We start from the raw sequence: 21,057 nt of genomic DNA, 5'->3' as shown, positions 1-21,057 counted from the left end.
GCTCAAGTGTGGGAAGAACAAAGAAACAAATGAAACGTTTGTATTTACTGCAATGTTAACAAACATCTATTGCACATTGTACATTGTACATTAGCCTACAGTAGACTATAATGAAATCCATGCCTTGATTTTATTACAGCACTTTTCTCCAAGTTAGCTACTTAGAATTTATTGTCAATATAAGGATATGCTTTCTTCTGTACTTGAATAATTATACTTAATTGGGATTTGTTTTTAGCTGAAATACTAATACAATTATAGACCTTTTTAATAGTGTCCCTTTAAGACCTATATTGCACTGTGCTAAATGAACCGCTTCCTGCCTCAGCATCTATTATATACAGCTGAATAGACCACCAGACTGTTAAACATTCTATGTTTTAACAAGGTCAAATGAGTCACAAAAATGTCTGCCAGTATCCACACACTCAGCTCCAACAATTGTTGCAAACAAGTATCTTGTATTCAGGATGACATGAGCAACGTGTTGCAGCTGACGAAGTGCGAAGCGCATTGCTCATCATGTCCTCCTGAATAACAGTGCCTTGTTTGCAACCACTTTTGGACCTGAGGTTACTAACGGTTACCACAAATATCTGTGGCTTGTTTTATCTCCTATTCTTTTACAGTTGTTGCCAGTTCCTAATTGTCCCACAGAAGCTATACTGTACTAATACGCTCTGCTTTTTTCCTTTTACTGGCAGTCATTGTTTTAACTTTGGACTGCAGTTGTGCACGGTTGCTACTCCATAACCCATCATGTCCTCTTATGTCCTCTCTCCTTCCCATGCTCCCTCCAGTTACAGACAGTGAATGGAGCTGTGTGGTCCCAGTATGAATGACATTGGAGGTTCTGTGTGTCAGGTGGAGCAGCTGCCCTGCCCCGGTGTCTCCCTATCCAACCCCGGCGGCACTCTGTGCCGCCTGCAGGCCAACGGACACCAGTTCCACAACAACCTCCACACCGTCACCCAGCAGCAGCCCTGGGTCAACCCGCCGACCACCACCATGCCATCCACTCCAACCTCAGCCATGATCCGACAGAAGGTCAACGGAGCAGTGGGGGGCTGGAGCAGTAGCCAAGAAGAATGCGCAACCTCCAGGCGGGGAGAGGGGGCAGCTCTGCCACGGAGGGGCCCCGGGAAGGTGCTGGTCACGGGCGGAGGTGGCTACTTCGGCTCCAGACTGGGCCGGGCGCTGGCCAGCCGGGGAATCCCAGTGATCTTAATGGACTTGCACAAGCCACCCTGGGATACTCCAGATGGAGCCATCTTCCACCAGGTGAGGGGGCATGCTGTTGCTGATGGGCTGCTTAACTGTGTGTGAGCACAGGGGTGGATGTGTGTCACAGTCTACTGTTAGGATTCATTGACCTTTTTTCTGTTGTAAGTGCAAGTTACTTTGGCTACCAGGGGCAGTTTAACATACTATATGTGTGGGTAGGGAATAGAACACGCCTGCCTTGGGAGCCCCAAGTGGGGTAGTCCCATCAGGCAGGTGTCCTGTGGTTAATGTAGGTGATGGGATGGCTGGGAGAACACACAGATGAGTGACCCGTCCCAGAGTGCCAGGTGTTGACTGGATGGAGACAGATTCAGGTTTCATGATTCAGGTTTCAGCTGCAGACCTCATGGTGCGCTTACCTTAATTATGCTGCCCTTCTATGGGATAATCTCTGACACAACGCACGTAACATATCACTTACGCTACGTCAAAGCTACCAGCTAATTCAAATGTTTAAATAAGGTTGCGGTCGCTGCGTTTAGAATACAGCTGAGGCATTTTATCCCCTGGCTGCTTTCAGCCTGTTTTATCGCACAGATTGAAAGTATAAAATAAAATCACCAACAAACCAAGTAACCCCATCTCCCCATCTCGTTCATTCAGAGTGACATCCGGGACTATGCTTCTCTTCATAAGGTTTGCGAAGGAGTGGAATGTATATTTCACACAGCTTCCTATGGCATGTCTGGGCCAGAACAGGTGAGTGCACATCCCTCCCCATCAATCAGTATGACTGGTTCGGAGAATAGGCTATACATTTTGTTCATATTTACTGTATTTATTGTTCTGCACGTTAAATAATGGAATAGAGGAACTTCGAGACAGATATGAGCATGTTCAGAGAATGATGATGTGTGTATGATTGTCCTGCATGTGCACATTCTCCCTGTATGTTAAAATAACTAAATGTTCAGAACCATTTGCAAAGATTTGCTGATTGTAGAGATCTGCTATCGCGCCTCACATGCATTTACGGACACACGCACGCACGCACAATCACACATACTATATGCACGCTCGCACATATGCACGCACGCACATATGCACGCACGCACGCACACACGCACGCACAAATTATATCAAGTATACCATACCATGCCAAACAGTATAATGATAATGATCTTTACTAATTTATATAGCATACAAAGGAAAGCAACCGAAACAGATACCGTATGTGCTGAGAGAAAAAAGAACATTGTCTTTTAAAACTGTGGATTGGCAGTACATCGTACGTACATCTTCCAGACTTTCTTAGGCAAGGTGTCATAACACATAATGAACTCCATACCCTATACATTCCATCTCATTGTAAATGTTTATTGTGTGCATGTGGAGCATGGAAGCAGCCAAATATCTGTCATCATCAGCTGTACAATGCCACCAGACAAGTTTCTTTCTCCATGAAACCTCTTGTTCTGTACTGGATGTCTGTAAGGCTGTCATTCCAGAGAGATGCATATCGATATGATCCTCCTTACACCATCACAAACTGAAGTGACATTAAACATTGGACATTCAATGTATCATAGACCTGCTGATGCAAGGTATAAAATGTTGACATTTTAGAAGCAATGTTTTTCTCTGTGTTTCCAAAGTTAAGAAAGGAGCAGGTGGAGTCTGTCAACGTGGGCGGGACCAACAACATTATAAATGGTACAGATACCTTGTGACACACACAAACATTATGATCATTCCACAGATTCCATGCTGTCAACATTGGGTATCTCTCACACTGTAAATGGTTGGAGGGCATTTGTCATTTTGTGCTGTGACAATGTGTTTGTAAACACCACTAGGCACTCAATAGGTTTGTAAAAGCCTCTGCGAGTAGCTATAGCCAGCTTGTCTCAAAGTGGGGTCCGAAGGCACCCAGGGGTCCTTGAGGTGGTTCCAGGGGCCCATCAGCTAAACGAGGAACTGTTTTATTTCACGATTATTTCACCGGCTAGAATGGCCCAATGAGAGAATAAAAGAACTATTCGATCATAGATTCTCTCCACATTCTCTCCACTGTTATCTCCCTACCTACAGTACAGTATAAGACAATTATTTTTCTACTCCATGAGATGGTGGCCAGAGCACAATTAATAGCGACTTTAGGACTGTAAAATGGTACGGTACAATAATAACTATATTGCTATAAAAGTAACAGTCCTACTCCTTCTTGAACAAGAGCTCTTTCATGTTTCAAGGTCTCCAATTTTGTTGCAGCCTTTACCCGCAGCGCGGCCCGCAATTCAGCCGCTGCCCGAAAATTACGAATATAGGAGCTTTCTCTATCCCTTAATGGTATTTTCGTCCCACGTCACCCGCTATATTTTTTGCCGACACCGCTATTTGCGCCTAGAGGTGTGGTCATGGGCGTGTTGACACGCTTTCCCCTAAATTGCTATTTTGATCACATACATTTGGGATAGTGGAATTTAAAAACATCCGTAAGCCGTGCCAAATTAGTTTGGTAGCAGCAGAGACTTCAGGGCAGCGGCTATGAAGCAATATAGCACTAACGGGCAACGGTTAAGGGATCTCTTAAAGGGATCTCTTAAAGCCAAGACTGGAGGTTGGTTACATTTGGTTTAATTATTGAAACGCCCAAACCACACCTATGCATAATATAACGGGTAACGGAGATGTTTAAGGGATTTAGACAGGTAACCAAAATACCAACTTTAGTGGGGGAACACCCTTTCCCCACTCCTAAATCCGTGGCTTTAGAAAGATGAGACAAAAATGGAGCCCTTAGAATATAGAGAAACAATGTATTGTTTAACGCACTGATTCCCAAACCTTTTAGCTCGAGACCCAAAAGAGAAATGTGAAAATAGAAGATCTACAAGCTCACAATCAGCTATTTTCACTACTTATGATTATGAAATTACAAGAATGTATGAATAACCGTTGTCGAATTCTGTACTAAATCTCATAGTCATATAACAATAACGATCCTCTTATGGGGTCCCTGGCACAACACCTTTTCAAATGGGGATCTGCGGCCTAATATGTGTGTCTCTCCATTGTGTCCCCAATTAACAATTGGGGACAATTGTCATAAATAGGTCTGTCCTTATATGACAGACTTTTATTTAATTTTATTATTAAATTTTCACTCTTATGATAAACAGAGGTGTCATTCTATTTCAGCGTTTGAATTTGATTGTAGTTTTCTACCTGACGTCTTATGCCACTTGTCATTTTGTTGTGTTTACATTGTCTGCCTTCAGTGTGTAAAGAGCGGGGCATCTCTAGGCTGGTGTACACCAGTACGGTCAATGTGGTATTTGCTGGCAGGCCAATCGAGGAGGGCGATGAGGATTCTGTGCCCTATGTGCCTCTGGATATGGTGAGTATAAAGGCGTTTAACCTAAAAATGTTCACGGCATGCACCCAAAAAAAGAGATGCCAGTGTTAAAGTGATTAACATAAGACTCCTGTTTGTAAAATGAAATGGATCAATCCTCTTGTGGTACACCTACATTCCAATAGTTAGTGCTATAGGACAATTACAATAGCAAACATCGATGAGCATTATGTCTGCAATCTGCATAACGTTGCTGTCGGGCAGGAACATATCTCCATTTTTATTTTTGAGGCTCTCCTATGTCTAGCTTTGTGGGTCTGTGTGAACACAAACATTAGCTGATGATTGGCTGATCACCCCATAGCGATGATTTGATTGGCTGAGCAAAGTACATATTGTCTACATGAAAGTGAGGCCAGAAAAGTGAAGACGCCAAAAGTGATTGGCCGGAAATGACATTTGTGATAATTTGATTGGCTGAGCACGGAATATGATGTATGATGATGTATGAGCGCCCCTCACTTCAAGTTCACACGATTGTGATTTTCTTATTTGTAATCACACTACAGCCTCAGACAAAAGCATCAAACGACAAAAGCACCCCCGCTTTAGGGATTCTGCCTTATTTGTTCTGTAAAGCATTGATTTGCTCGTACATTCCAGGATCCTGACTACTGTGCTTCAAATTGAATGGGGAGAGTGAGTGAAGCCATTGATCTCTAACATATGACGTTCATGTCTGTTCCAGCACATAGACCATTACTCCAGAACCAAAGCCGTTGCAGACCAATTGGTCCTTTCTGCGAATGGATGCTTGCTTAAAGGTGAGTCATGGTGTGTCAAAGGTGAGTCATGGTGCGTGCGTGCGTGCGTGCACGAGCGTCTATGTGATTGTATGTGTTTGTGCATGCATGTGCTTGTACATGTGCCGCCCTCTGAGCTAATTGTTGCTATAGACACCAAGATGTGCACATGTGCAATCCAATCCAACTAGACCTGCTGACACCAGTTTAAATTTAGAGCTGGCAGCACAATACCACTGGAGTCAGTCCAGTGATCACCTGACACCAGGTTGTCTCAAGCAGTCTGCAACACACACACACACACACACACACACACACACACACACACACACACACACACACACACACACACACACACACACACACACACACACACACACACACACAGAGAGAGAGTAGGCTACTCTATCTCTCTCTTCCTCCCTCCCCCTTTGTCTTTCACAAACAGACACACACAAACACCTGTATCTATTTCCTAGTCCCTTATAGAAAGTACAACTGCCTGCTGCTTAAAGGTGTGTGAGGGTATATTCTTCACACCTCACTCTTTGGCAATTCCACTGCTTTGCATAAACAGCAGGCGGAAGCTTTGCATTCCGTCTCGGGGTGTAACCCTATACACCGATATATACACGATCTATGGCCTCTTGTTTCTATATTCAATTAAGCTCAGAGCATAATGGGCTATGTCATTATGGCCAATGCATATGCTGCAGTAAGAGTAAGTAAGTAGCCTTGCCGAGCCATGAGGCCCATAGGGCAGGAGACTCCTGTTTCTGTAGCGTGAGGCAGCTTGATGTACAAGTACACCCCCTGGACATGACGCTAGTATGTCGCAGGGATTTACCCCCAATCCAACACTTGATGCTGAGTGTCAAGCAGGGAGGCATTGGGTCCCATTTTTACAATCTTTGGTATGACCCGGCCTGGGATTGAACCCCAACCTTCCACTCAGGGCGGACACTCTAACCACAAGGCCACTGAGCTGGTATATGCTGCAGTAGGAAGTATTATTTAATTTATTTATTGTCTCTGTTCAGTCTAATGTATGGGGTGGCTTTAGAAACGGTGGTAATAGAAAGTTTGGCATTGTGAAGTGCTACATGGAGTATTTGAATAATCCTTCATGGCATCGCTAGTTGGATTATATATTCTGAATCTTGTCTAATATCAGACCAGCATACATAATTAAGTTAGACAACTCCACAATACAAGAAATCAACAAAATTGTTTTTGCAGTTTTCGTGATATCTTTCATTTCCTTGCCCCAAAGGTAGAGGGATTTCATTTTAAAGGAGTAGTTCATTCAGAAAATGACTTACTGTATGTCCTATCAATTACACACCGCATGAAGCCTTGAATTTATGGAGATGTAGTCACCTGTAGTCAACAAGGTGTATGTCTTCACCTTGTTTTGTGAAGACATACACCGTTGATTTAACGATAGATAAACTAACGTTAAACCTCCTTTCTTGAAACAATATCACTTATGGCATTGGAAGATAGTAGAACGGAATTTAGCACTATTGCTACATATACACAAAAAATATTATTATTAATTTTCATTCTCACTATATCACTATATCTCATTCTCACTATATCTCGATCATCTTTTCATATGAAATGAAAAAAATAAGTGCGAAGAAGGTTTCAGACTCAACCACGCGCTTATTGTTTTTATTATTCATTTTAGCTCATTCAATTTCTGTATTACTTGGTACTGAAAGTGTGATGTTAGATTTTTTTTATTGAACCTGCTGAACCATGTACTATGCCTTAATATTTTGTTTTTAGTTTGTTATTCATTCAAATGAAAAACAACAAGTTAAAGTCTGCTTTCTCCTCATATTAATTAAAGGTGGAGGTGTGTTGCGGACGTGCGTCCTCCGCCCATCTGGAATCTACGGCCCAGAGGAGAGGAGACACCTCCACAGAGTGATGGTGAGTGGCAGCCGCACCAGCGTAAACAAACCAAACTCTCATTGACTGTTTGTCTTGCTACTACGGTATCTGTTCCACACGAGACATTGGTGTCATCCCAATTACTGTGCCCTTAGTTGGCATGTGTGCCTGACTGAAGGTACATTATTGATGGGGACCTCTGGAGGTGTCTCATTACGACCCTTCTGTTTTTTTCTCCTGGGAATGCTGAGGCAGTCGAGCCAGACTGTGTGTAAGGTCGTGAAGTTTGGTTGGCGTTGGTTCAGACTAGTTTACTGTTGGACAAAGTGGCCTGGCATATAGGAGCCATATGCAGAGATTCTCATCGGATGTAGTCACTTATTAATGTATGCTTGCTTACTTCAGCTTCCTTGCTTGCTTATTGCTTACTAGCACGCACACACGCACACACTAGGACTGCCTAATTATGATTACAACTATAATCCCAATTATTCCTCTTAATATTTTAACCTCTAATATTAATTATGATTACCTATTGGTAATGATGATGATTTTTGTAAAATATGTAAAAAGATATACATACTGTGTGTGTGTGTGTGTGTGTGTGTGTGTGTGTGTGTGTGTGTGTGTATATGTATATATATTGTGGCGACTGGTACACACACCCAGGAGACAGAAAGACGTTTGCCTATTCCAAGGCGTTTAATAATCACACAAGTCAGGTTGACAAACAGGGTGTTATCAATCACCTTCAAGTACTGTTAGTGCAGAACAGGTCATATACAGGTATTGTCAGTTCCTCTCTCTCTCCGCACGGTGGTGCTAGACTGCCGTTGTCTCTGGGCCGTCTCTGGACATCAACGGCGCCTGAGAGCGTGATTTAAACACCGTTTGTCTTCAGCCCTGCGGCACTCGATAAACATGGGTAGTATCGCTACTCAGCTGGGGACGAGTGCTCTCACTCTGGTTCCTCCTCTGTGTACTGGGGTCGTAACCGGGTTACTCCTGTTCCATCCCACGTATGTTATTTATATTGGTTATTCTCCTCTTCCTCCTCTTCACCAATCTGTCAGGTGACAGTCTGTCAAGCTCGCGCTTAGCGCGAGCGCCGTAGAAGCCTGGTAGGACAGAGGATAAGACACCATAAATATATTGCTGTTCATGTTATTAGTCACATAGAATGGGATCATGAACCGTGGTTCTCGACTCACCGCCCAACTGGCTCGTCAGCGTATAGCTTCACCCCTGGAGCCTGGATCTCTACTGAGGCAGGCGGGCAGAGAGAGCTGCCTTTTGAATCCTAGCGCGTCTGACAGAAAGCAGGTGACGCGCATTCCAGCTGATCCAGTAGGTGACGTGGGACGTACGTCCCCTCTAGTACCCGCCCTAGAGGTTGGTGCGCTCCTCTTCTCTCTCTCTGCTGGCCTCCAGGGGTGTGCTTACCTGCTGTTGGGCGGTGTTCTGCCATCGAGACGCCACAATATATATATATAATTTGCCGCTGTGGATGTGAAGATGGCATACACAGTGTTATGGTGTGTTATGGCCCTAGTGTAATAGGGCGGCGACAAGGGAAAGGTACAACAGCTGACCAAATAAGGTGTTTCAATACATGTTTTACATAAGTCACATTTACATAAGTAATTATGAAGCATACAATCACGATTTTAAATCATTTTTCATTAATTGTTTAGCTCCCTAACACACTTCCACAAACACTCCTTCCCCCCTCTCTTTCTCACACATGCAAGCACACATGCACATACGCACACGCCACGCACATATGCACACGTGCACGCACGCACATATGCACACACGTACGCACACACACACACACACACACACACACACACACACACACACACACACACACACACACACACACACACACTGGACTGACTCAGTTCTTCTCTCGGCAGGTGAACGTGAGGCGGCGGCTGTTCAGCTTCCGCTTCGGTGACCCACAGGCCCGGATGAACTGGGTTCATGTAGACAACCTAGTGCTGGCTCACCTACTGGCTGCCGAGGCTCTCACACCCATGAAGAGCTGCGTCTCTGTGAGTGGCCCGCTGCACGCCAAACACAACATCAACCATGTGCTTCTCAAACTATTTCATGTCAGACCCCCACATTTACGTAGATGTATATGGCTGCGGACACCGAGCTGATCCCTGGTGTCATACCAGGGACCTCCACTCCTCCAGAAGCAAAGATTTGAGTTAAAAATGTTCGCTTACAGATATATAAATTCAAAGATTTGCACAAAGTTTCATGGTTAAAAACAAATAGCAGATCTACAAGCTCATAATAGTGTTTTTAGTTTTTGAATACCCAAAGTATAAAACATGGTAAGTGGTTGAAACATTGTTAGAAGGCCTGCCCTCACTATGGGGCCACAGTCAGGCAGGTGGTAATCAAAGCAATCTGGACTACTTCTACCTAGGAAGAGAGAGATAGAGTAGCCTACTCTCTCTCTCTGTGTGTGTGTGTGTGTGTGTGTGTGTGTGTGTGTGTGTGTGTGTGTGTGTGTGTGTGTGTGTGTGCGTGCCGTATACTGTCTTAATGCTAATGTTTGGTGTCAATGTTTCTCTTACAGAGTGGGCAGGCCTATTTCATTAATGATGGAGAATCAGTGAACCTGTTTGAGTGGTTGACACCACTGGTGAGTTAGCCTTTCAAATGTCACAGCAACAAGATATTCACTGATTACAATGCATTTACCTCATACCTCACTCAATCATATTTTCTCATTTTAGTTTGAAAAGCTGGGTCACAGGAGACCCTTGATACGCCTGCCTGTGTCATTGGTCTACTTAGCAGGTACTGTAGACTCTCATACTATCACTAGAGTCACTTGTTTTAAAATTGTGACTATACTCAGTTTATGACCTATATATGACTTCTGTGTTGTTTATGTTAAAGTAGAACTTCCCCACTTTTTATTGATAGCCAGTGTAGTCAAGCAATACAATCGTCACTGTGTGCTATATTGAATGAAATGTCGTAAATCTCCTGCTCAGAGCCTTTCTGACTGTGTGTGTGCGTGCATGCGTGTGTGAGTGTGTGCGCCGTGTCAGTATTTTTTCATGTATTGACTTGAGGTTTGGGATGAGCTACATAGTTGTTTCATATTTGGGATATTAAGTCCATACAGTATTACCTACAGTACACGTGCCAGTACATTGTACTTAATTAAATTAAATATTAATGATATTGTTTCAGACCACAGAATGAACTAGAAGGAAGTTGAACATCCAAATATGGTTAGTTAGATTACATACTTCATGTTCATTCTATGGTCTGCACTCAGCAGCGACTTGCTGCAGTTGAAACTATGTTTTTGTTATGGCACTGGGAATTTGAGCTCTCTGTAGCAATACAGAAAACATTGACTAAAACTATTGTGGAGGTTATAGACATTATAAGACATACCACCCCCGCTATGACTAATACATGGAATAAGTTTGAAAGTTGGCCAATATGTTGTTTTTCTCTCTTATTTACAGCGATCCTCATTGAATATTTGCACATTGTCTTGAGACCCATCGTAGAACTCCCTATCCTCTTCACCAGAAACGAGGTAAACACACTGCACCTTGTCCATCTCTCTTAAAACATGCACTTCCACACATTCCGGAGCATTAGAACAGTAGCTGTACATGTCGGATACAACAAAATGTACACATATGTTTATTCATTGCTGCATCAATAAAAAATAAAAATAAAGTGTAAAAGAACAGTAGCTGTAGCTTCACATAATGTCAACCAGTCCTGCTATCAAACCCATAATGTTGGAGAAACGGTTCAGAATAATTTATTTGCCATAGAAAGAGTCTTTCTTTCTCTGTCTCTCTGTCATTTTAAAACATGCTTGGCATGTTTTAAAATTCATGAAGAGAAAATAAAATATACAAAAATAGATTGATTCTGACACATAAGTATAAAAGTACAGTATATCGACAATATGAATGATATACTGTACATCTATCACCAATGAACTGGAAGACAGTGTGTGGGTGTTTATTTATTCTTTGATTTGAGTACCGGTACTTGAAATAAAAAAAGGTTGAGAATCACTGTGTATATCCTAGTAGTCCATATCCAAATGCAAAAGGGGAACATTACAGAACATGGTGGCATCATTAGACAAATATACTGTAGAGGGGCAGGGTTCTGCAAGTAAGTTTAGCCTTTAGCCAATTATCTTTATAAGCTGTTAGATAGTGGGGCACAACACAATCAATGGCTAATTTAGGACCTTGAAAATGCAACAAAACACCTTACATACGGTACATTAGTCACTATATTGCTATAAAAGTTAATAAATAAAGATGTGTGATAGAAATAATGAATAGAAATGTGTGTGGATTGTGGTATCAAATGTTACAGGTGCATACAGAAATGTATGCAATGTAGTCATTTTGTTCTTCAAAAGTTTTAAAATGAACATTTTAACTGGAGACAGTCATATTCCTTTTTCATGTCTGAAGGTCTCAGAGAGATACAATGTATTGTTTAAGGCATGTGAAACAGTTTTGGTTTCATCAAAACAAGTCTAAAGAGGAAGGTTTACAGTGAAAACATTAAAAGAATGTGTTCATCCTACCTGGTTTGATCAATGCAAAGCCATTGTCCATATCCATCCTATGTGGGACTGTCAGTCAGATATTGTAAATTATTAACAAAAACATTTGCTGGGCCAGACATTATTGCTGACAAGTGTGTTCTGGCCACCTGCTGCCTACCTATAAGTACAATTACTGTATGTGTATGGTACTGTGCTTGGGGTTGTGTACAGTAGATAGGGTATTGTTATGGTTCCAGTGTGTGTTTGCAGCGTGTATGTGTGATGGGATTTGGATGGGGATGGGGGGTCTTGGGTTACCTGCTACCAGATGATTAGAGTCTTGTTTAAGTCTCACGGGGGCCCTCTCACCCACAACAGTGAAGACAGACTTCATTAGAGCGAATATTTTCCTACCCCAACCCCTGCTCGCTCCATCGGATACGATCTGTTTGTGCATGAATTAATTATGGATAAGTCCTAATCAAAATTAGCTTTAATGGTTTCACAAATTATGGCAAATCAACACTTGCCAATTCCTTTGTCTGATATCTCAAATTCGGCCTGCTGTGTCTGGTGGACAGTAGGTCAGTGGGATGTGACGGTCCAGGTTCATTCAAGAGATGGAGGGAAGGTTACAGTCATTCATAATACTGGAGTGGCTTTAACAGCCAAGAGCTGGCACAACAATGATGAGTAATGTTGTCTTCATGAATGTGTGATGAGTCAAAGAAACCAAATCTTTGGCACATGCCTGAACTCAGAGCTCATTCAGTCAGATGACTGCTGGCTAGCCCGGGGATTGATGATTGCCCTGTGAATAAAACATAAACTAGCGTGCGTGCCTCAGGACAGGAAGTTCAAAATGAAGGTTTCAGGAAGTTACCTCACAGCCACTGTGATGATGATCCCGTCTCTAAAGGGTTCAGACTGTGAGGTGGAGCCATCACTGTTGAGCTCTGATACAACAGCAAAGTTCAAAGGGCTACCTGGTGTTCCAAAATAAGCGACAGGCTTTGAAACTGTTTTAGAATAACAAAGTTGGTTAGGACAATTGCACCTAAACAATCCAAGCATGTTAGCACCAATAACACGTAATAATTGTATCAGTGACTTTAGAGTAGACTAGGCCCTTTTTATTTTCCAAATCTAGGTGGGTAAATAGCTGTGGGAATAAATGGCTTATGACATATTATAATTATTATTGTTGCAATTACATATTGTTTGAATCAAAACTCATGGGTGAAGTCTGGAATAATGGTTAGATTTCACAGTACCTATTTCAAAAGGTTATCTTTGAAAAACAAAGAAGGGTCCCGCATACCCGCATACATAATATTTCACCACAGTGGCAGGTGTAAGTAGGTAGATGGCAACTGGCCATCTAGGTACTGATGGGTGGCACTGAGTGTGGTGGCACTGTGAATCAGTGGTTACTTAGCACTGTTTCCTCACAGTAAAAAGATACTGGCTTTGAACTCTACTGGGCTCTTTATGTGTGGAGTTTGCATGTTCTCGTTAATGTAGGTTACCTCACATCATCCCATGTTAAAGACATGCTCTTCTGGTCCCTAGGCACTGGTCCGTTTTATGACAAATGCAGGGCACACATTTTCCAAAAAGTATAACATAACACAGATTACGAATATCCAGTCGACTAATTTGAAAAGACAATAGATTCCTCCTCAAAAAACTGTGCTGTGTCTTGTGTTGAAAACTGATGAGAAAATGATACAGAACATACAGTAGACCCTCAAGAGGCTCTACTGATATCTATAAGCATGGATTGGAAACTTTAAACGGAAAATAAGTAAAAGAATATTATAGAGGCGTATATTTTCTGTTCAGTTTTCAAAATATATTCCCTTCAAAAGCTGTGAGCACAAATATTCTGACGCACGTGGTATCCGTTGTAACACTTTAGTGAAGTAAAGGCAAAAAATACAAGTGGTACAAAATGTCTCAATAAAGTTACATGGTGAGATAACATGAGAGTGGTTACTGTGGTAGAAATAATATGTGCTCTCTCTACTGCAACTTCACAGCTTCTGACAAGCTCAAACAGGAGGACAGGAGGGTAACTTAGACATCAAAGAAAAGGAGCACCAATCACAAGCATTCAATCAAGACTGACCAATCTAAGCAAGGCAGTAAAAAGAGTTCTCTGCTGCACTAATTAAGTGATCACACTGTTGCATAGAATAGGCAATCAACATCAAAGCAATTAAGGTCATCATGACATGACCTCATAAAGTGGCTCTTACATTATCCGCCCCTAATTGGTTACGCAATACTTAAGCAATTATCAAATTCACAAAAAATACTAAGAGCCAGGTAACATAAATCTAATAAGCATGCAATAACAATTCTATTCTAATACTCATTTGTCTTCGTCTTCACACTGCTTCTTGCAGCAAGCACAGCTTCTGTATCGGCCTCTCCAGCGTGCTGGTTTTCGTTTGCAGCTTCACTTTGCGCACCGTTCCGCTGGAGTCAGGTATGGTTTGGATAATTCTTCCCATTGTCCAGGTGTTTCGTGGGGCTGAATTGTCAACCACGAGCACTACATCTCCAGTCATGAAGTTTCTTTTCAGCTTTGTCCACTTCTGAGGGATCCAAAGTCTTTGTCTCAGCGGCGACAACATGTAGTTGCGTCCGCAATGTCCAATTCTTTCGTGAACATCTTGCAAGATGAGAGTGGCAACTCTGGAGTGCTTTGAGATGATCGCTGGATGCTTTGCCTCCTCTGGCAGAGCGGATCTGTTCAGCCGTCCTCCAACTCTCAACATGCCATCTTGTAAAGTGGGGTCCAGCTTGTACAACGGACTGTTTCCTTTGATTGACAGATTACTGCAGAGAGCCTTCAGCTCTTCAGGAAAGCTTTGACCTTGACTGTATCGGATGATTTCTGCTTCTGCATCTATCAACTGTTCCAAGGTAAGTGTTCTCTTTTCCAAAGTAGATTTGTACTTTTCCATGTGCTGTTCGATAAGCACCTTCTGTTTCTCTGGATCCTTTTCCAACTGAAGTATTGAGCTTTGTAACTCTTTTCTTTCAGAGTCAGGCTTTTCTTCAGCTGTGATAGTATTCACTGTGACGTTCTTGACCTCTGGGTCGTTTTGCAGGTTTTGAGTCACGTTGTCTGGTCTCTGTGGCCATTCACTTTCTGGCTGCAACAGAAACTGTGGCCCGTTCAACCATGTTTCACTTTCCATCAAGCTCTTGGCGTTCATTCCTAAGCCTTTGTAGTCATCAGGAAACACTGCATTCCTTCTCAGTTTGTTCTTCAAGCTAGTAGCTCGCTGTTCTGCCACACAGTGGTTGTTTGGCATTTTAGCTTCTTTGTTCCTCAGCGGAAGTCCAACACAGTAATGTCCATCCACACATTCTGTGGTCTCTTGCACTGACAGCATAAACTTTTTGTCTTCCTGAGACATCTCTTCCTTGTCATCATAATGACGTTCTGGAAAGTCTTTGTAATACTGCTGCACCAATAACTGTTCTACTTCCAACACTGAGATACGGTTGATGTTGTAGTGATCTGTCGTATTTTTGGAATGTTCGTTTTTGTTCTTTGCAGGTCCACACACCATCCAGCCAAGTACAGTCTTAACAGCATAGGGTCCTTCTTCTCGACTATTAATTATGTGCCACGGCTCCATTGCCTTTGAATTGTCGGCTCCTATGAGAAGGCCCACATCTGCGTCAATGTGTGGTAGGCATACTTCATTCAGGTAAGGCCATTTTCGCAGGTGATGTTGACTGGGTATGTTCTCTTTCTGAACCGGGATGCTATCGTGTGTGTAGACTTTAGGTAACTGAAGAAACGTACTCTCCTCCAAACCACACACCTCCAGGTCAGAAATCTTGTAACTGTTAACCAGCTTCGGTCCATCTGGTTTATCTTGGCCCATTGTGCTCAATAGGATCTGAGTCAGATTTCCTTTTAAGTCCAGCTTCTTTCTGAGCTCCTCTGTGCAGAACGTCGCTGTACTGCCAGGGTCCATAAAAGCGTATGTGTTTACAGACCTTCCACTGCTACGGGACTTGACTTTCACTGGCACAATTGATAGCATACAATTGGTCTCTCCGCCCCCGGTGTAGCCAACTATTTCTTGTGGAACAGATCTTTGAGTGCCTGTGATGTCTTCGCTCAAAGTGCTGTCATTACTTGTTGACACATTTGTTTTAATGGCTTCCTTCTCTTGATGAAGAATGTCTGGGTGTCTACCTGAGCACTGTTTGCATTCCATCCTCTTCATGCAAGTTTTACTGAGGTGCCCTTGCGTTAAACATCCAAAACAAAGGCCTCTTGTCTTTACGAATTCAACACGATCTTCGTGTGCTAGCCCTTTAATTTGTCTGCATGATTCCAATGTGTGATTCTCCTGACAGAAAATACATGGGGTCTCGAAGGCGTTAGTTGGATTAGCATGCTTAACTGTTGCATCTGGCTTTTTCTGTTCTACAGACACATTGGTAGCAAAGCTGCTTCTATTTGCTCCACTATTGTCAGGTTTTCCCCTTTCCTGGCTTTTCGCTGCTGTAGATGTGCGACTGTCTTGGAGGTCTCCAAAGAGTGGATCCATTGCTACTTTAGCTTGACGCTCAATGTAGTTTACAAGATCAGCAAATTTTGCTCTGTGTCCTCTTCTTTCCATGACTTGGAATGCTGTGTCACGCCATCTTTCCCTCATTTTGTATGGCAATTTGGATACCAACATCCTCATATTTGTGGGATTATCCATTTCCTCCATAAATGCCACATCTTCCATTGTGTTACGACAGCCAGTCAGGAATATAGCATACGTGTTCAGTGCTTTTCCATCTTCGGATTTTATTTGTGGCCAATTCAGAGCTTTGTCAATGTAAGCACTAGCAATCATCAACTCATCTCCGTAATGTCTCTCAAGCAGTCGTTTTGCTTCCTTGAATCCTCTGTGCGGTGGCATGTGTTCGCAACTACGCACAAGGTCTTGTGGTTCTCCTGCAGTGTACTGTTGCAAGTAATATAACTTGTCCTGGTCATCATCAGTTCTCTGTTCAATTGCTTGTTTGAAAGCTCTGATAAACGATCTATATGTAAGTGGATTACCTTTAAACACTGCAATCTCTTTAACTGGAAGCTGGGCCATGGACTGCTGCTTAACTAGCAGTTCAGTGATTGCATTCTGCTTCTCCATTACATGAAGAATGCCATCATTTCTTCTATCAAGCTGTTGCCTGTCATTGATGTCTGTGTGCCTTGGCCTCACATGTTGTGTCTCTGTAACTTGTGGTAACTTGGTTGTGACCTTGCTTCTAGCTACAGCTGTGTTAGTGATTGGATGGCTTATTGTCTCTTTTTTTATTCGAGCTTTGCTTGACACATGTGAGCGATCATACATTTTATTTTCTTCCTTTGCTTGGGCTCTTCCTGCCACATGTGAGTGGACATAACTGTTCATGCCATCCCTTTCTTCATACTGACTCAGTACTCTCACTTCAGCTCTTTGTTCAGCGATCTCTGTATACAAGTTCAGCTTGTCTAGCTGGGCTTTCAGAAGTGCTACGTCCAATTCCAGCTTCTGTTTCTCCTCTAAAGCTGAGGCACGTTCAACCAATGCAGCTAGCTTTGCTTCTTTAGCAGCTCGAACTGATGACCGAGTGGATATGACAGATGTGCGTTCACTCCGTTCAGCAACTGAAACCTTTGAATAAACTTGCGATGCACTATCATCAGGTCTTATATCATCCTCCACTTCCTCATCAAGTGCTGGATGCTCCTGATCTGACTCGCTTACATGCAAAGCATCCATCCATTGCCTAGCTGTGTCTTTAAACTGAGTTATATTCAGCATCTTAGGTTCAAACCAGTTTCTTATATCAGCATCTTTTTCTTCCTCAGGCAGAATATCTCCTATCTGCCTAGTGAGCTCTTCAAACTCAGCAACAAGAGTATTGACATCAAAGTTCACAATGCTTTGCACTGTGTGCAGATTGGCCGTATCACTCATCAGACTTTCAACTTCCTTCGTTTTAGTGGTTATTTGGGCTAATTTTCCTCTTCTAGCTCCAATAAGCCTATGCAGTTTATCCTCCAAAGCTTTCTCAGTTGGTTTACTCATTCTTTTAGATTCCATTTCCATGTCATATTTCTCTTTGTCTTCAGCCATCTTGTCAGAAGAACAGTGCGTAAATTGTATGCAAAAGAATAAAAAGTATTTACTTCTTCTCTTCAGACAACATGCATAACAATTTCTGAACACGCAGAGTCTTCAATAGCCACTTGTTTTACACAGAGAAATGAATAAAGTCACTGGGTAGCTTGGGTCAATTAACCTCAGAGGCTGTAGGATTTAACAGCTGAGAATCTGTTCTTTTCTTCTTTACCTTTGAAGTTGTTTTCCATCCAAATGAGTGTCATTGTTCCACTGAGTTGTGTTGAAGAATTCCTCCCAACGATATCCAAAAATTGGCTGGTAATTATCCTGGAATCCAACAATGTCCATAATGTCCTTAAATCTTCAGGCGATCCAAAGAGCGATTATTTCTACTAAATATAGAGGCGTATATTTTCTGTTCAGTTTTCAAAATATATTCCCTTCAAAAGCTGTGAGCACAAATATTCTGACGCACGTGGTATCCGTTGTAACACTTTAGTGAAGTAAAGGCAAAAAATACAAGTGGTACAAAATGTCTCAATAAAGTTACATGGTGAGATAACATGAGAGTGGTTACTGTGGTAGAAATAATATGTGCTCTCTCTACTGCAACTTCACAGCTTCTGACAAGCTCAAACAGGAGGACAGGAGGGTAACTTAGACATCAAAGAAAAGGAGCACCAATCACAAGCATTCAATCAAGACTGACCAATCTAAGCAAGGCAGTAAAAAGAGTTCTCTGCTGCACTAATTAAGTGATCACACTGTTGCATAGAATAGGCAATCAACATCAAAGCAATTAAGGTCATCATGACATGACCTCATAAAGTGGCTCTTACAAATATACATTCAAAGGCAGCACTGAAGTTATGTTCTTTGAGACAGAGATTCCTGTGTGCGTGCGTATGTCTTGGATTATGTGATTGATATGTGATTATGTTATGAGTGTTGTCTCCATCCATCACTATGGAATGGATACTTTCCATGCAGACACCTTATCCCCAGGCAGGCAGTAAGAAGATACAGAGGCAAGAGAAGCATCAGTATCAGGCCTCGGTTGGCACGGTGTTAAACGAAGTTTCCCCAACTGAGGTTAATCTAAAACATTAACCTCACACTCTCACCTTTAGCTTCTTCCAGCCTCCTGATAAGACTCAACACCTTTAAACAGTGCCTTTGTCTAACTGTGGGTGTATAGGTGATCGCTACAAGGAACCCCTGGAGATGACAGGCCGCGTGTAATCGAAGTAAAGTATATCTCATCTCATCTCAAGTATCTTCTCTAAAATTCTAGGTGAGGAACATAGCGGTGAGCCACACCTTCAAGATTGACAAGGCACGTCGAGAGTTGGGCTTCTGTCCTCAGCGCTACACCCTGGCAGACTCTGTGGAACAGTACCTGAAGTCTGGACTACCACACTCGGGGTCAGCTCCCCTGGGCCGGTCCCGGTACACTTCCTGGAACCAGCCTCTCCTGATGCTTGTGGTGCTGGGACTCTGCCTGCTGCTGTTACTGCTGTGCTCCCGTCTCTGGCAGTAGTAGTACTAGTGCTACATCCACGTAACTCTGCCTGATTTGAATGAATGATTGCATACAATATCCCACATGTATAAAGTTTCATAGAATACACAACAAACGCCAACAAAGTGTTAATTTAACTCTGAGTGTGTAAAAATAAATATATATATATATAATTATTATTATTATTATTTTTACATAGTCAGAGACAGTTTATCAAAAGAGAAACTCTATACAACACCATACTGCAAACACCAAACGTGTTTGGTGTTGGTGTTTGTGCTACGGCGTTATATGGAGTCTCTATTTTTATACATTTGTATTTTTTAAATCTCCTTTTGCACCCGTTATTTTTGGTGTGCAGATTTCATTTTTCCTATACTCAGAGTTAAATGAACTCTCAAGATTTTGCAGATCAGCTGTACTGTATGCCAGAACATGTTGTCATTGCAATTTTTGTTCATTCAAAGATATAGATGATCCTGGACTGGTCCATAATCAGCTAATCTTACTGGGATGCCAATGGCAATTACCTGAAAAGAGCGTTTCTCTGACTCAAAGCAATAGAGTATCTAAATGTTCACATCCATGTAACTTAGTCTATTTTTGGTGCATTCTGTAGGGGTGTGCGTGCGAGAGACTCTTCATCTGTGAGAAGTACCTGGCTCTTTAAAAGTATTATTAAAATATCCAGTTAATTTACTCTACTGGATTTCTATACAGCTTTAAGTTGATTTGATTTCATGAGACTGGAGAGAAATAGTTTATGTTCATTTATTGATATTGTAAAATGTATATTTACAATTCCTTTTGAATGTAATTGACATGCTTCCATTCTAGTTTCCATGAAGGGGACTGTTTAATAGTGCTAGTCATTTTGTAAGCTTTTACAACTAAAAGATAATTTTGAATGCCATTGACTAGGCTATTATTTTATAATTAAGCCTCATTTGTATGCTCCGTGTTTTAATTACATTGATGTAATAATATAATCTATTAATCATTTATAAAATAATTAATATGTATTTAAATCTACATCTATGAAATAAAAGTAAAATTATAGCCTCCAATTGTGTCATTCCAATTGTGTCATTCCAATTGTGTCATCTTTGTCATGGTAAAGAGCAGTGCAGTGATCTTGTGCGCCTACAATTTGATCACCAGAGGGAGCTCTTGCACAGTTACTGGCAGCCTACTACACGATTACGGTAAACATAAACAATGAATGTTTGGCGTTGTGGTCGATGCCATTGTTTGTCCCATTGGTCATATGAGATTATCATCACCATAGTTCATTAATTGAAATATTTGAGTAGATAGTTGGAACTTGGACCATATACTGAAATGGAACCCGTTTCTTAAAAAGATTCTGGCAGTGGTGGGATTCGAACCCACGCCATCGAAATGACTGGAGCCTAAATCCAGCGCCTTAAAGCTCCGTTCACATTGAAGAAGCTGCTTTAAAAAGCAGAAGCAGAACTCAGAAAGACGCAGCTTTTTTTTTAGAAAGTGGGCGTGTACAAGGTACCTGTCACTCAAGCTGC

At 42.0% G+C, this 21,057-nt stretch overlaps 1 protein-coding gene across 1 annotated transcript; it reads left to right on the top strand.

Moving 5' to 3' along the window:
• Positions 1 to 805: 805 nt before the first annotated feature.
• sdr42e2 (short chain dehydrogenase/reductase family 42E, member 2) lies at positions 806 to 20,555 on the top strand. The gene is made up of 11 exons (XM_080775773.1): positions 806 to 1,281; positions 1,888 to 1,983; positions 2,880 to 2,937; positions 4,506 to 4,624; positions 5,331 to 5,406; positions 7,244 to 7,326; positions 9,207 to 9,344; positions 9,884 to 9,949; positions 10,044 to 10,107; positions 10,794 to 10,867; positions 19,289 to 20,555. Exons 1-11 carry the CDS (start codon positions 814 to 816, stop codon positions 19,532 to 19,534), a joined length of 1,488 nt encoding a protein of 495 aa, XP_080631899.1. The 5' UTR covers positions 806 to 813; the 3' UTR covers positions 19,535 to 20,555.
• The last annotated feature ends 502 nt before the right edge of the window (positions 20,556 to 21,057 follow it).

This window comes from Protomyctophum bolini (genome assembly GCF_963924005.1).
Source record: "Protomyctophum bolini genome assembly, chromosome: 11".
Taxonomy (NCBI): Eukaryota; Metazoa; Chordata; class Actinopteri; order Myctophiformes; family Myctophidae; genus Protomyctophum; species Protomyctophum bolini.
Note: the sequence above shows the minus strand (reverse complement) of the source record. Positions and strands in the feature narration are given on the sequence as shown.